At 41.5% G+C, this 15,816-nt stretch overlaps 1 protein-coding gene across 1 annotated transcript in view; it reads left to right on the top strand.

Annotated features, from left to right (window-relative positions):
• The first annotated feature begins 1,015 nt into the window (after nt 1–1,015).
• Nucleotides 1,016–15,816, top strand: part of RFX7 (regulatory factor X7) — a 119,017-nt gene continuing 104,216 nt past the window's right edge. The window contains exon 1 of the mRNA XM_027818797.3: nt 1,016–1,804. Within this exon, the coding sequence (XP_027674598.2) occupies nt 1,644–1,804 (161 nt within the window). The 5' untranslated portion in view covers nt 1,016–1,643. The remainder of the gene's footprint in view (nt 1,805–15,816) is intronic.

A 15,816-nucleotide genomic window follows, 5' to 3' on the forward strand; every position in this document is an offset into this window, starting at 1 on the left:
CCTACACTAGGGGTAAGACCCAAGCATGGAAGGGAGATCACTGCCTTTATGGTACCTTTATGCCACTGGAGTGCATAAATGGTTGTAGGGCAAGAGAGAATGAAGCCTATCATTCATTGTTTTATCTGTATTGTGGGGTTTCTAGGAAACACAGAGCACTGTAAAATAATAAACAACAGTATTTGTAAATGACAGGTTTCAGAGTAGCAGCCGTGTTAGTCTGTATTGGCAAAAAGAAAAGGAGGACTTGTGGCACCTTAGAGACTAACAAATTTATTTGAGCATAAGCTTTTGTGAGCTACCGCTCACTTCATCAGATGCATTCAGTGGAAAATACAGTGGGGATGTTGTTTCACAAACATTAACCCACGTTGCCTGACTTTGGAGAATCTCTGTATATGCAGTAGAATGCTGATAACAGAATATCAGGGAAGACATGTTTAGATAATTGGTATGGCAGAGTGTAAATTTAAAGTACATATCTATGTATACAGGCACAATACAACCTCAGTTATTCTTAAATATCGGGTGTGTGAATTCTAACCAACAGGTGTTTTGCCTACTACAGTGAGTAGCTTTTAATGAAATGGGGCTGTTCATGTGAGTAAACAGAATGCTAGGTAATACTGTATATAGTTACAGATTGGGCCCTGGGCCCTAACTCAGCAATCTGATCCATGTTTGCAGACCCCTGCACCTATGTGGCATTCCAAGGGACCCTTCTTGTGATGCGTTTATCTGTAAAATGCCATACAGACCTATGGCCCTGTACGTATGACTAACAAAACCAACAGCCCAGTCTCAAAAAACGTAATCTATGCATTTGGCTAAACAAGGATGTGCAGTGTAGGGGCACATTTTACCAGTGCTATTCTGAGTGGGCTACCCCAGCTCCCTTCCCCTGGTGTGATGCCTTGTGGGACTCCTGGGTAGCAGGTGAAGGGCTGCCCTGTATCTCGGGGGCCGCCTCCATACCACTGCATCTGGATCTGTTGCTGGGTGCCTAGTGCAGGGAGCGCCCTGCCCAGCCTTCTCCTTCGCATGGCCACTTGGCAACACTGCATAATCCTGCACAAACAGCCTGGACCCCCACTGACACAGCCAGCCGGAATCAAGGGCAGGGCGCTCCTTTCCCCCCTGAGTCCGCCGTGCTGCCTGGAGCCGGAGGCACGCTGCTGCGGGAGTCAACTTTGCCCCCCTCCCCGCCCGGCTACCGCCGGCTGGGTCCCTGCCCTGGTTATTCCTTCCCTCGCCCCCCCTGTGTCTGAGCCGTGTTGTTGCTGTCTGCACAGGGCGGCAGTGAGCCTGCGCGCACGGGCTGCCTTCGCCTGGCAGCGCCGCAGCAGGGCAAGCGGCAGGCAGCGCTGTGCGGGCTGCTTCGGGGCTGCAGCGGGACCAGGTGCTGGCGGGGGGCGGCGGCGAGCCCGCAGCGACCCCAGAGCGCGGGGCAGCGCCGCGATGCGCCTTCCCTTTGGGAAGGCTCCCCACCCTCCGGCGTAGCAGCGGCTGGACCCGACGCGGCTTCTCCTCCGTGATGTCCCCCAGGCAGCCGGGAAAGGCGACTCACTCGAGTGCTGGGGTGAAGGCCTAGTGTCTCCAGCGCCGCTCGCGCCCGCTCCCTCTCCCGCACCCCTCCGCCGGCGATGATGGCAGAAGAGCAGCAACCTGATCCCCAGCAGCAGCCGCCGCCGCCGCAGCAGCTCCCCGGCACCCCCGCGCCAGAGGGGGCTCTGCCAGCCCTGGTGCCCGGGCTGCAAGGGACGGAAGCCAACGCGCTGCAACACAAAATCAAGAACTCCATCTGGTAAGAGCAGCAGCAGCCGCCGCCGCCTCCATGGCACGCTGGCTGAGCGCTGAGCCGGAGATTTGCTCGTGCAGGCTCCGCGTGTGCATTGCCGGAGCCTGGCGCGCGCTGATAGGGCCCTTGACTTTGTTTTGGGGGTTTATTTGGGGGTAAATTGTTCCCTAATGTGCACATCTGAAACCACCCTCCCGTCCCCCCGAAAATAAACGCTAAACGTGTTTGGGGTTTTTTTTGTTTGTTTGTTTGTTTTTGAGCTGCAGAAAAACAAGTTGCTTAAAATCTATCGGGATCGAAACACTTGGTGCATTTAAAAGAAAGGAGGTTGGGAGATAACTTGCACTGCATGATGGTGGTGTGTATCTGAGGGGTGGGGGATGGGGAATGGAAAATGTGTTTACTTGGCTTTGCAGAGAGAGAGAGAGAGACCCCCCCCCCACACACACACAGGAAGAAGCGTATTGTGAATTTCAGCCAGACGGACCATTGTCCATAAGAATATTAATAGGCAACGCAAAACCTGCTCAGCTGTAGGATTAGTTACCTTCCCTAAATGTTTTTCCATTGTTTATTCAAGATTAAAAACCATCCAGGAGAGGTGGTGGTTCTGCATTTCCTGGGAAGAACGCACCTTTTGGAAATATATATCATATACACACACCTGTGTGTATAATATATATTATATCACGCACATAAATGTGTATCTCTTTTATTTAGAGGATACCAGCATTTTCCCCCGAGGAATTATATACAGTCAAATGTACTCAAGGGTTTGGTTGGCTATGTTTACATTCATTGTATCCAGAGATAATGGTAATTATAGTAGGTTTGTGTCAATATAATGGATGTAGCCTCACCTATTTAAGGTATCTTACTAATTGAATATTGTTTTCTGCTTATTAATAGTCTTTTTGATATATGAATTCATCTCATTCCCCAATAATACAAAGTATTAATGCATCAAGGAGTGCAAATGTTATAATAAAGATTGTATCAGTGTTCCTATTATAAACCTCTATTTCCATGGATTTGCAATTAAAATGTGATTTGGGCTAAAACTTGGCATGGTGGCATTTCCAAGAATCCAATTTTTGGTACAAATTTTAAACAAAATCACCTCACAGTAAACCCATGTTCTGCTGAATTTAATATTAGTTTTTAAAAACTAGTTAAAAAAAGTTAATTGAGTTACGTTTGTCCGCCAAATAAAAAAATTGCTTTGTTTTGAGAGTGAAGTATTGCAAAGGCCTCGCACCTGCAGTATGTGGATTGAGCCCTTTGGGTACATTTTGAAAATTGGGAATTCTATAAGTTACAATAATTTTTGCCTTTTGCAGTATCCATATTATGGATGCCTAATAGCCAATGTACTGATCCAGTGTTTATAGTGCTTCATACTATAGTTAGCTTTTATGGTATGTTGAATTAATATGTATTTTAAAAGGGGGTCCAAAAATGTTAAAAATATTATTAGGGAGGTTGTTATGTAGTTAAACTGATATTTAAAAAAACCTAGGAAATTAAAATTAAACAGTAAATCATGTTCTCTGTCCTTAATCCACACACAGCCTTTTGTTTAGTTTTTGTGTGCAATAAGGTGACTTAAGGAGACAATATTAACTGATGAATTTCCTGGATGTTCCGATTGTGTTACCTTCAGATTATTCTGATTTATAATAGGTTTTTGTGGTACATATTTATGTTTTCTCCCTTTTCTTCCCATCAACATGGTATTTGGAAATCAGCTTCTCAGACAGCATGTTTACATTGCATTCAGATTAGGTATCATGTCCAAGTTGAAGACAAAATGGCTACTAAGTAAAACCTCTCCTTTAATAAGAACTTGCTTTTTAAAAAGAAGACTTGGGTATTATAACATTACATTCAGAGATAGCTTGGTTCAAATATGTAAAGTGTTTGAGTAAATAACTTTTCTTCACTTTCAGTACAAAAGAACTTTATTAGCTTCACCAAATGTACTAGCTTAGGCATCACCGAAGTATCTGAAACCATCAGAGGTTTTGCCAGTACATTGTGATTGTCTCCTCTCCCAATATAGCTTGTAGAATTAATAGATAGTTGATTAGCCATCCTTCACATATACATGACCTTTGCTTCTTGACTGTCCTGGCAGCTTTCTTGACAGGTCTAAAACTTCTGCAGCACTTCCAGATAGTATCAGTGCTTGCATATTGTACTGTAAACATACAATATGTGAAACAACTTATTTATAATAAAATTGCACTTCATTTTCAAACCTTACTTTACATTTTGTTTTTCTGTCTGTGGAGAGCTAACATGAGAAATCCTGTGTATTCTCTTAGTACTGTACTGCTAGCAAGCAGTCTTCACCTGAATGTCTGATTATTATTTTTTTTTGTTTTTACTATTTACTAGTGTCCTATATACTATATTAGTGCAGATTCAGTTATTCTTATTAACCAGAAATTAAGGTAGCTTTGCAAAAGAAAAGTAATATACATACAGTACTTATATCATGCATTGGAAACTCACTTCTTCCCTGCTCCCAACCCAAGAATTAGTACTGTTTACAGTAGATGGAGTGTACTGGCAGTTAATGTATTGTACAAGCTATTCTTGAGCATAATACTAAAATGACAAGATTCCATCTTTATGAGTAGCTTTAACTTATCACTTGTTGAGAAGAGTATTTTCTCCTAGGTTTTGTGTTTTAGGAGGTCAGTGTTTTTTAAATCCTGAAGGATTTAACACATTTAAATGAGTAACTTTTAGCGTTGTCTCTACTGTTTTATTCGGGCCCCCCCCCCCCATTTGCGAGTATAGGGGATGGACATTTTTAGTTTAAAAGACGTGTTTTCTAGTATGCAAAACATATTTTCAATCAAAATAGTATAGCAGGATATAGCAACTACTGAAATACTGGACTTGCTGAGCACAAACAAGTCTGTGCCTGTCCTTCCACTGTACAGACAAATATAAATATAGTATGTGATGTAGGCCTCTAGCAGGACAATGAGTTATTCATTATCTTTGCTCATAGTTAATTTATTCTGTTTATTAAATTAAAATGCAGTTTGACAAAAGAAGTAACTCTTCTATAATTGCAAACATCTAGTATCTCTTTAAAATTAAACACTGGATTAAATTTGAGTGTTTAAGGTTGACGGCATGGTGCATATTGAAGACTTTCAAAAGTATTTAGCAGCATTTTAAGTTAATATTTTTATTCACACTTTAAGAGTCCACTGGAGGGGATAAATGGGAAATTTCTCAGATGTTTTTAAAATGACCAGGAAGCATTAGCATTACAATCATGTCTGTGTACAGGTATGTTTGATAGTTATGGCTTATTAACACTTTGTTGATTAAAAGATTAAGGATTCTGTATTGTCTGTCCACAGAATCATTTTTTTCAGCTGACCCGCTTGAATGGGCCCAAAGAAGTGTTGTCCATTTTTATTTTGTATCGCACATATAACTTGCTCTGACAGTTGGATATGTTCTTACAGTGCTGATGAAAAGGACAGAAATAATATTAGACTTCTTTTCCCAATGACGGATTAGAAGTCTAGACTAGAAAGAACCTGTCTTTACAGAGCCTAGACTCTCTGATTAATATCAGGGTTTGTAAATTGCCTTAGTCTTCCCTGGACATTGGGCCTCAATATGCTTATTTGCATATCATTGTAGATTCATTAAAGCTTTTACATTAATAGCTTTTTGTCCAGACACTAAAGCCTTAGGAGGGAAAACCTTACCCTGTTTAGCTGTCTGTGCATATAGACTAATGGAATTTCAATTAATTTTTTTGAGTGAGAATATAGTATTATCAAATAAGTGTTTTATTTATATATGGAGCCTGTGTACACAAACATACTGCTATGGGTTTTGAGTCTACTCAGAATTCCATTAGGTTGCTAGAGAATATCCTTTGTTGGTGGAAAAAATCAGCCAGTACTGTACATGCATAAAAATGATGTGGACAGAGATTAAGAAATTTGGATTGCAAACAAAGAAAAGTATTTGCTGACATTCTGCACTATATGCAGTAAACAGTAGCCCCAATGGTTTTAGGCAGTTTCAACCCTCTCTTAGTACCCTATTCACAAGGTCCAGTTCACATCCTGTAGCTAGTGGAAATTGTTTTGTTTTCTTTATCCTTATTTTGACTGCTTGGCGAAAATTATTAAATTAAAGACTTGTTTACTGTTGCTGTAAATTGTCTTCTGTTTACATCCACACACGTAGTCAGGCCCTGGGTTTGCTTACCTAGCCTAGATACCAGCAGTTTATTTTTGTCCTTAAGGCATTTGCTATGATTTTAATTTATTAATTCTGCATGAGAGGTGAAGGCTTTTTTCCCCATGTCAGACATGAAAATCGCACTGAGGACTAGGCAGTGTGGAGTTTAGAACACAAAGCATTCGCAGTCTGTCTAAGCAGCACTGGGCGTGGGCTTCTGATCATAATTTTGTCCTCAGATCTGTCTTTCAGCTAGTAGTATGGTGCGCTATGCCAAAACTGCATGAGCTGGGCTGCTCAGTGGCAAACTCCTATGTGTGGCAGGGTCCAGTTTAAGTCCCGTTGAAGTCAGTGGGAGTTGAATTGGCCCTTGTTCATTTTAGACTCTTGGTTTTGTGCTAAGAAACTAGGCTGGATTTTATATCAGTTGTTCCTAATCTCTTGAAAGCCCAGCCCCTCTTCTGGAGAATGAAACAAGTCATGCATCCCCTGCAATCACACCTCTCTTAATTAATATGTCATCTGCTCATAAATTGCAGATAACTCTTCATGCCCCGTGCTTTGGAAAACACTGGTGTGGGCCTTCATAATTTGAATCTCTCCTTTTTTGCATGCTTTGATGAGCAGTGAAATAGTTAAGTGTTGACATTTAAAGAATCACTATTCAAATGAAGGGGCAGTTCACACCTCAGAGTTATTATTTCAGACTCTCTGCAAACTCAGGCTCAAACATGTTTAACAGATTTATTCTGCAATCATGGAGGCTAAAAACTATTGTGGGGGGAGGGGGAGAAATGCTGAAACTTTGGAGGACAGTTTAGGAGTTTGTCTGCAGGCCCTTCCACACCCAGCTACTCTTTCATGCCTCCACAAGGAGCATCTGCCATGATTTGGGAAACATTGTTTTTACTATATAAAAATCACAAAACTAAATTGTTTTAATCCAAAGGGGAAAAAATGAGTATAGAAATAAACTTTATCAACAAGAGACTCTTAATTTCCCCCATCCACCAAACTTGGTATTTCAGTGCTGAGGGGTGTCGGTCGCTCACATTTATTGGAATTTTGTAGTCATGGAGTCTTTGTGTATATTTTATTGTTAAATCTACCACCAAGTTAAATCTACCAACACAGTAGGCCAAGTTTATCCCTGGCGTAAGTCAGTGAGTTATATCAGGGATGAATTTGGCTCAGTAGCTAGGTTGTATTAATCTTGCTGTTAAAATATTGACGTGCTGCTAATGACGGGTCGTCAACAGCATTGAAGCAGTACAGCTTCACAGATGCCCTGTAAATACAAGGGGTTACAGCATGTATACTTGGCTAATGAGTAAGAAGACTTATCTGTTTGAGTTTTGCTTCCTAACCAGACTATTGATAAAGGTGCGGACTGGGAATTTCAAAGGACTCTATGGAGTTAGGAGCAACACATTAAATTTCAATGATATTTGGATACCTCATTCCCTTATGGTCCTCCAACAATCCCAGCGAAAGTGCAGATCCTCTGCATCTGGAAGGGGACAGATGTAACAAACAGAATACTTTGAAATGGTGACAGTGTCTGTATAGACAGTATCTGAAATCTTCCATGACTTGTAATATTGTGTGTATTTATGTATTGTTTCTGTCTGATTGAGCTGTGTGCAATGCAACGTAGTCCAAGGCCCTTGTAATACCTAAGCACTATGGGACAAATAAAGAATTAAGTGAAAGGGATGGTCTAATGACTAGAGTAGGGGACTGGGAAGTAGGTTTCTTGGGCTGTGTCTACACAACAGAGGCTATGCCAGCATAGTTGTGCTGGCATAACCCTGTAGAGTACATGCAGTCTATACCACTGGAATGGGTTTTTCCATTGGTGTAGGATCACCTTCCCATACAAAATCAGCTATGTCAATGGAAGCATTCTTCTGTCAGAGTAACTACATTTACACAGTGAGCTAGGTTGGCACCGCTGTTTGGTCAGGGGTGTGGGTTTTTTCAGACCTCAGCAAATGTAGCTGCATCAACCTAATTTTTAAGTGTAGACCAAACCTTTGGTTATGCTCCTAACTCTGTCACTGTTCCTGTAGTCTCTTGCTTGTGTGACCTTAAACACATCATGCCAATGCTTGTGCCTCAGTTTCCCTATATATAAAATGGAGATGTTTACCCACCTTTGTAAAGTACTTTTGAGATCCTCAAATAAGAGGTACTGTAAAATTGCCAAGTGTTATTGTAGCTAACTCAGTTTTCCTTGGCTTTGTGGCTCTACTGTCATAGGCTGTGTAGGGAGACTTTCCAGTCCAGAACGTACTGCTGTTACTGTATACATAATGAATTGTAGACTGTGTACTTTTTAGGTCAGTGCGTGCTGGCTGCAATGTGGGTCAGCCTGATCAGTCCTCTCTGGCTGGAGTTATCTGGGTGTGACTGCTTGTTCTCTCCAGATTGGGTAGGCACCATCTGCCTGTTACCCTTTTACCTTAGTTGGGTGTGGAAATGGGTGTTCCATCCTTGATCAGTGAATGGGGGTAGCCTGCCCCTTGACCAGGAGAGCTGGCTAGCCCCACATCTGTCATGTGAAGGGGGAGGAGGCAATACCTTCTTCCTCAAGGAGACTTCCTCCTCCGGATACCTGCTCATCTAAAATATCTTCCCTCATTTAGCTGGTTAAGAAAGCACTTACTCTGCCCCTTACAATGGCAAGGAGCTGCTCTTGGCAAACTCTGCATCCTCAACATCCCTCCCATCAACAGGTGCAGCCTGCGACTCTGTCCTTGGGGAATGGACAAACTTAGCTGCATAGATGGTGGGGGCGGGGAGAGCGGAGTAGGGAGAAGCAACTTTTCAAAATGGGGAGCATCCACCAGGACAGGGGAGTCTCTCCAGCTCTGGGGGCATTTTTTTACGAGATTAGAAAATAATCTGAATAAAATGAACACTGACCTTTATGTAACTTTTGAGAGCGAGTTGAGGTTCTATAAAAGACCCTGACTTTCTGAACGTGGCAGAAATAACTGCGCAGAAGTGAACCATTGCAAAGCTGCTAGGAGCAAAATCAGATCCAGCCTTTTCCACATTTATTTGGAAACACTGGGAGCTAAGAAAATGTATTGAAAAAACATTGCCAAATCTCTTATTATTTGAAAAAGAGCCACTACTGTTAACTTCATTTAAAATATATAGGAGAGCATTAGATTGTTGACCTCACAGCATAAAGATATATGATTTATTTTTTTCATAAACATTCCACTTGCCACCACAGGTGTTTTCTTTTTCTCTTTGTTGCAGCAAGTCAGACGGTGCAACATTGTAATATAGAATACATTTCTAATTCATTTTTAATAAGCAAAGAATTGTTTGGACTGTCATCTCAGGCTGATAATCTAACCTCCCTTGAGCCCTAAAGGCCAAATTCCCTGTAAATTGGTGCAGTTCAATTGATTTCATTGGCATTGCACCTGTCTGTGTGCTAGTGGGAAGTTTGATTCCAAATCTTGATATGTTTTTAAAAATACTCCCAGTTTTATTTCCAGCTGTTATAGAATTTAATAAAAAATATACTACTACTGGAGATCGTACTGTTTAATTTTAAATTGGTCTGACCAGATTTACATGGAAAGCACTGACATATTTTTGTAGTCTTGAGAGAGGGGATTGCAGCTTCCATGACTAATGTGTGTGCTTTCTCTTCTTACCCTAATTCTGCACATTTTGCCAAACAGAAGTATTTGGAATTGAGGTAGAGCTGCAAAATTCAGATCAGGATCCAAATCTGGGTTTTTTGTTCAGTCCATCTCTAGTGTTAATTAGTTTATTTAAAATAGTTCTAAAAAGCTGATACAGCTGCAAAATAGATAGATGGATACGAATACATACATTGACCTTACAAAAAGGCACCCATCAGAATATCTCAGAGTGCCTGGTGCAAAAAGTCTCACAACAGTAACAAATTTTAGTTGACCACATTCAGCATAAATCAAAGGAATAAATAAAAATGCAGCAATCCTGCCATTCCTACCAATAAAATTCTACCCTGAAGGTCAGCAGAAAGGAGCTGTTCCAGACTTACAAGAGAAGTGAATTCTGGAGTTTTCCAGAAATACCCTGCCACCAGCCTCCATACTTTTGAGTGTTGGAACTTCTTGCTATAGACCCTCAACAGATCTTCTTTGTAGAAGAATGTAGGGACAGAAGCCATTTTTCAGGTTCTAGGCTCCAACCCTTATAGACCTTTATTGGTTAATAGGAGAACTTTGAATTTACCAACAAGCAAATAGGAAGCTAGTTGCCAGCCATCATATTATTAGTGAGCTTTCATTGACTACCAACAAGAGCTCCACTTTCTACCTGCTAAATCATTAAGACAGCTAAAAATTAATTCAAAGGTGTCAGATATTTTTCCATGTCATTATTTGCTGTAATTGCCATAGGGATGTTATACAAGTGAAACAGGATGGGGAGGTGGTCTGTGCAGTTTCAGATGGGAGGGAGTGTGTCCATGAGTAGATCTAACATATGGCCCCTGCTTTGAGTAGGTTTGAGAATGCCTGGTAGAATTGATATTTGTGTCTATCTCTTACTATGAAGCACAAATTTCTTTGCCGACTTTCTGAAGCTGGAGCTATTCAATTAATTAAATTGGCTAATTCTTGAATTTAGTATTGCAAGAATAAACTTGATGTACACAAACAAAATTTTTGGCAGATTGTTAAAATTACACAAAGTTTTTACTATCCCGAATGCTAAAGTTTTGTTTAGTACATTCCTGTCGACTGCAGAGACTTTTTCTGGATAAAAATTGTTTACATAGTATAGGTATGAAATAGCTCAGTTGTGGGTTTTCCCCTTTGTGGTGAACAGTGACTGTTCATGCCAGACCACTGTAAGCTTGTTTCTAGTGGTAATGTGTGAAGTAAACTAGGGGAAAAAATTGGTTGACTAACCCCTTCTTTATGATGTGCATTGTCTTTAATGGTAATGATGATACCAATGATGATAGTTACCTTTAAAATCATCTTCAGTTTTTCAGTATATGTACTAAATACTTTGCTTTCAGAGTTATACAGAGACTATTTTCTTTCGTCAGGTAAGCACAGAAGTAAGTGCTTTGTTTCTCCTTTATTGGTTTGAGCCAAAATTCCTTGATTGAAAAAAAAATTCTGGGAAGAACCAGCAAGAACAAAGAACTGGGAAAGAAAAGCACAGTCTAGGAAAGAGAATAAGATAATGGGGTCTGAAACTATAACTCAGAAATTAAATAAAAATAATTTTGAAAACATTTAACTATAAAAATCTAATATACACCTGAACTAGTTCTATTGTACTTATTAAACTTATGCCATTTGTTACATACCATAGCTGTAGAAAATTAAAGCTTGATGTCCTCCACTCTGTTATTCTTTAAGCAAAAATGGGTTGTATTCCATTTGATCACTGCTCTTTCAATTGGATATTACAGTACACGGCTAGTGTGCAGTCTACATAGTTAAACTGTGGTTTTGTACAGACTTCTTACACCTGTATCACTCTGAGTATCTTGCTTATTTAGTTTAAAATACTACTTTAATGCTTTTCAGATTAATTTGCACTGTGATAGATGTCTCTCATCTGGGTTCAGGTATCCGTACAGAGTTAAAACTATGCTCGTTGCAGTAAAATGATGTTTCACTGGCTTCAGAAAAGGGTTAGGTGGCCACTGGCCTTACTGAACTTTCCCTCAAGGCTTCATGTAAGTGACTGGAGCTGTTGCATTAGGACCAGATTTTTAAAGCTACTTAAACGTTGCTGCGGTCAGCATTGAAATGGCTAACTGATTGAGGAGCCTAAATCTCAATTTCAGAAGGGGTTTATGCACTTTGGAATTTAGACTCCTATGTGCCTAGATCCCTTTTGAAAATGAGACTTAGGCTCCTAAATCAGGTAGGCATTGCAGCGCTGAGTGCAACAATGCCTAAATACCTTGAAAAATCTGGGCCTTATAACTAAAGGATGTTGTTGGTATGTTTGGAATGCCCTCTAGTTGTTTGGATTGTATCCGAAATAGGAATAAATTGGTGACACTGTGTGCCCTCTCTGAGGACTTGAAATGTGGCATCCCTCCAGCTTTTAGCCTGTCTTCATTTACACATGATATGTTATCTTTTCTTACTGTGGAATAGAGTATCGGTGTGGTGTTTCACAATTATCTTGCCTGATAGACCCTTCAAGCCCAATTTTACCCCTGGAGGTGTGCTTGGGTGATATTTCTGCTCATTGTCAAGATGCCTCATTTCCAAAAAGAGAGGTCTGGTTGCTGGCTAGGGTTCATATCTTCACTTAAGGGAAAGCTTGACAGTAGTTATAAACTTTGTCATTATTTTTAGAACACATCTTTTTGATGGTCAGGTAGGTGATTCAGACATGGAACAAAATGTTCATTTTCAGATGAGAAATATATATGGGCTGCATCCATATTCCAGTGACTTTGTACCAGCAACATGTGCAGTTGCCGCTACGAGGTTCTTAAAACTTCTCTGCTAATGCAAAAAGTAGGAGCACTACTGCTGCCCAACCCAGTTACATTACACTGGTTGCTTATAACAGTGAATATGTATTTTTTTAAAATTTAAAGCCAGCAATTGCCTAAGTACATTTGAGAGCACCACCAAGTGCTACATCCTCAGGAAGCCTGTCCTCCAGCAGCACCTGCTTTGGGTTGGCAGGAGTTTGTGCTACTGATGCAGTGGTTCCTAGCATCTGTAACTTGTTCCTACTGAGCATCTTCCATGGCTGCTCCTTGCCCATGTTCAAAAAGTCATCTGAAAACACTACTTCAGAATTTTTTTCTGTTGTAATTTGGCAACCCCTCAGCAGGCCTTCAGCCTTTCTTTTTAAAAAATTGGTACCATATTAAAATAGAGACCAAAAGCTGAGTTACATTATGCAGCATTTTGGGGTGGAACACTATAGAAATAAGTAATAACTTAGTCAAGTTAAAGACACATGAGGCCCAGAATTTGAAGTCTCTAAACTTTATCTGGGGTAAAAAGTGTTCTGTGGATCGGACTGTAAGCACCCTTTTAAAAAAATCTGCTTTGGCTCTATTGTTAATGGTAATGTTGGAATGCTAACACCCTTTTCCCCAAAACAAGACAAAGTTTTAGAATTTAGTGGCTGGTTCTGTTTCTTTTGAATAAATATCCCAAGCTGACTCAAAGAGCCCTTTAATAACAAAGAAGTAAAAAGAAGTAAAAAATTTTAAACTCTCAGTACTGTGGATGACCCTACGTGTTGCAGTTGAACAGTGATATCTTTATTAAGGAAGGTGTGTGTAAATCGATTGCCAATACTTGCATTTTAAAAATGGAGATCTCTACTACCGAGGGATAAAATTCTGATGTAAAATCTGAAAATTGCCTCTTTTCTGTATGACAGCCTCAATGATGTTACCAGCTTTAGGATCAACCTTGAGGCATGCCACCACTGTAAGTGTTAAGCAGTTTTTTCCAATCCCCGGAAGGGGTTACCTTACCATAGAATAGTTCTTGTTCTCCAGAGAATGATGCAACCACAGTCAGAGAAACAGATTGCCTCACCCTTGTTGCTGTTCAGAGCTCTGCTGTAACGTACTGCCGGTCCCAGAAGTTAAAAAAATCCTGAGCCAGACCCCCCGCAAAATGAGATTGGCTCTAGCACGATGAGCCTTTTTTCACTGAAATGGTTTGAGCCACCAGTACTTGTGCAACTTGGAATAATATGATTGTGGCAGGTGCTGCTGGAACTCTCACTGGAAGACTAGCCGATCAGGGTCCTATTGTGCTAGACATTGGATAAATACATAGTAAGAGAGAATCCCGGCCCCAAAGAGTTTACAAGCTAGTGTAGACCATGATGGTAAGATTGTGATATGGGAGCTGGAACTGGGACTACCAAGCTCATATGGAAGCCAGACATGCATTAGATTTGAACAGGATTTTTGTCCCTGCTGAGCTGGGCAGGATTCACAATGGTGACTTTACAAGTGAAAGACTGTATCTCATTTGCAATGCCCGAAGGCATCTAGTCCCTGTAGGTGCTAATGTTACACCTTGACAATAAGGCTGGCTTTCTGGAAATGTAACCTCACTATGGCCTTTTCCACACTACACAGTTTGTACACACTGCAATGCTCCTTCTGCCGACAAAACTCCTGCTTTGCCGACAAAATAAAACCACCTCAGTGAGAGCCGTAGAGCTTTTTCTGGCAAAGTTATATCAACAAAGTATCAGTGTAGATACTGCGCTTGGTTATGTCGCTGTAAATGGCCTCCAGGAGGTGTCCCACAATGCCAATCCTGACCGCTCTGGTCAGCAGTTTGAACTCTGCTGCCCTTCACCCAGGTTCACAGGCATCTACCCCTCCCCCTCTGAAGGCCCAGGAATTTTTGAAATTTCTCTTCCTGTTTGCTTGGCGTGGAGTGGTCTCATCACATCTTCCCAGCTGACCATGGCTGCTCCACATGGCAAACGCTCTCCTGCTTGGAGCACACCTGAGTTGTTGGATGTGCTGGCACTGTGCGGATAGGAGGCTGTGCAGTCCCAGCTCCGCTCTAGCCATAGGAACTTCTTGTGGCTTGTTGGATAAGGGCTATGAACAGGACATGCATCAGTGCCATGCGAAGATAAAGGAGCTGAGGCAGGCATACCAGAAGGCAAGGGAGGCCAATCGTTGCTTTGGTGCTATGCCAAAGATCTGCTGTTTTTATAGGAGCTAAATGCTATCCTTGATGGCGACCCCACCTCCACCGCCAAGAGCCCGGTGGATATATCAGCAGGGCTGGAGGCGGCGGACAGTGGACTCAATCCCGAGGACAAAGTCATGGATGACGAGGTTGAGTTAGAGGACAATGTGGAGCCCATGGCAGGGTCGTCTGGTTGTGCAACAAGTTGGGACCTCTTTTCCACTCTGGAGGGGTCTAACCAGTCCCAGCAGTCTGTCTTTGGCGCGCATGATGCAGGAGAGGAGAGCCCTGGTAAGTGATCTTTTTGAGTTGCTGCTGCTCTGTTATATTCTAGAATAACAGGACTGGAAGGGACCTCAGGAGGCCATCTAGTCCAGGCCCCTGCACTCATGGCAGGACTAAATATTATCTAGACCATCCCTGACAGGTGTTTGCCTAACCTGCTCTTAAAAATGATGGAGATTCCACAACCTCCCTAGGCAATTTATTCCAGTGTTTAGCCACCCTGACAGGAATTTTTTCCTAGTGTCTAACCTAAACCTCCCTTGCTGCAATTTAAGCCCATTGCTTCTTGTCCTATCCTCAGGGGCTAAGAAGAACAATTTTTCTCACTCCTCCTTGTAACAACCTTTTATGTACTTGAAAACTGTTATCATGTCCCCTCTCAGTCTTCTCTTTTCCAGACTAATCAAACCCACTTTTTTCAGTCTTCCCTCATAGGTCATGTGTTCTAGTCCTTTAATAATTTTTGTTGCTCTTCTCTGGACTTTCTCCTATTTGTCCTCATCTTGCCTGAAATGTGGCGCCCAGAACTGGACACAATACTCCAACTGAGGCCTAATCAGCACGGAGTAGAGCAGAAGAATTCTTGTGTCTTGCTTACACCACTCCTGCTAATACATCCCAGGATGATGTTCACTTTTTTTGCAACAGTGTTACACTGTTGACTCATATTTAGCTTGTGTTCCACTATGACCCCCAGATCCCTTTTCCGCAGTACTCCTTCCTAGGCAGTCATTTCCCACTTTGTATGTGTGCCACTGATTGTTCCTTCCTAAGTGGAGTACTTTGCATTTACTATTTACTTCAGACCATTTCTTCAGTAGC

The sequence above is a fragment of the Chelonia mydas genome, chromosome 10 (assembly GCF_015237465.2).
Source record: "Chelonia mydas isolate rCheMyd1 chromosome 10, rCheMyd1.pri.v2, whole genome shotgun sequence".
Classification (NCBI taxonomy): domain Eukaryota; kingdom Metazoa; phylum Chordata; order Testudines; family Cheloniidae; genus Chelonia; species Chelonia mydas.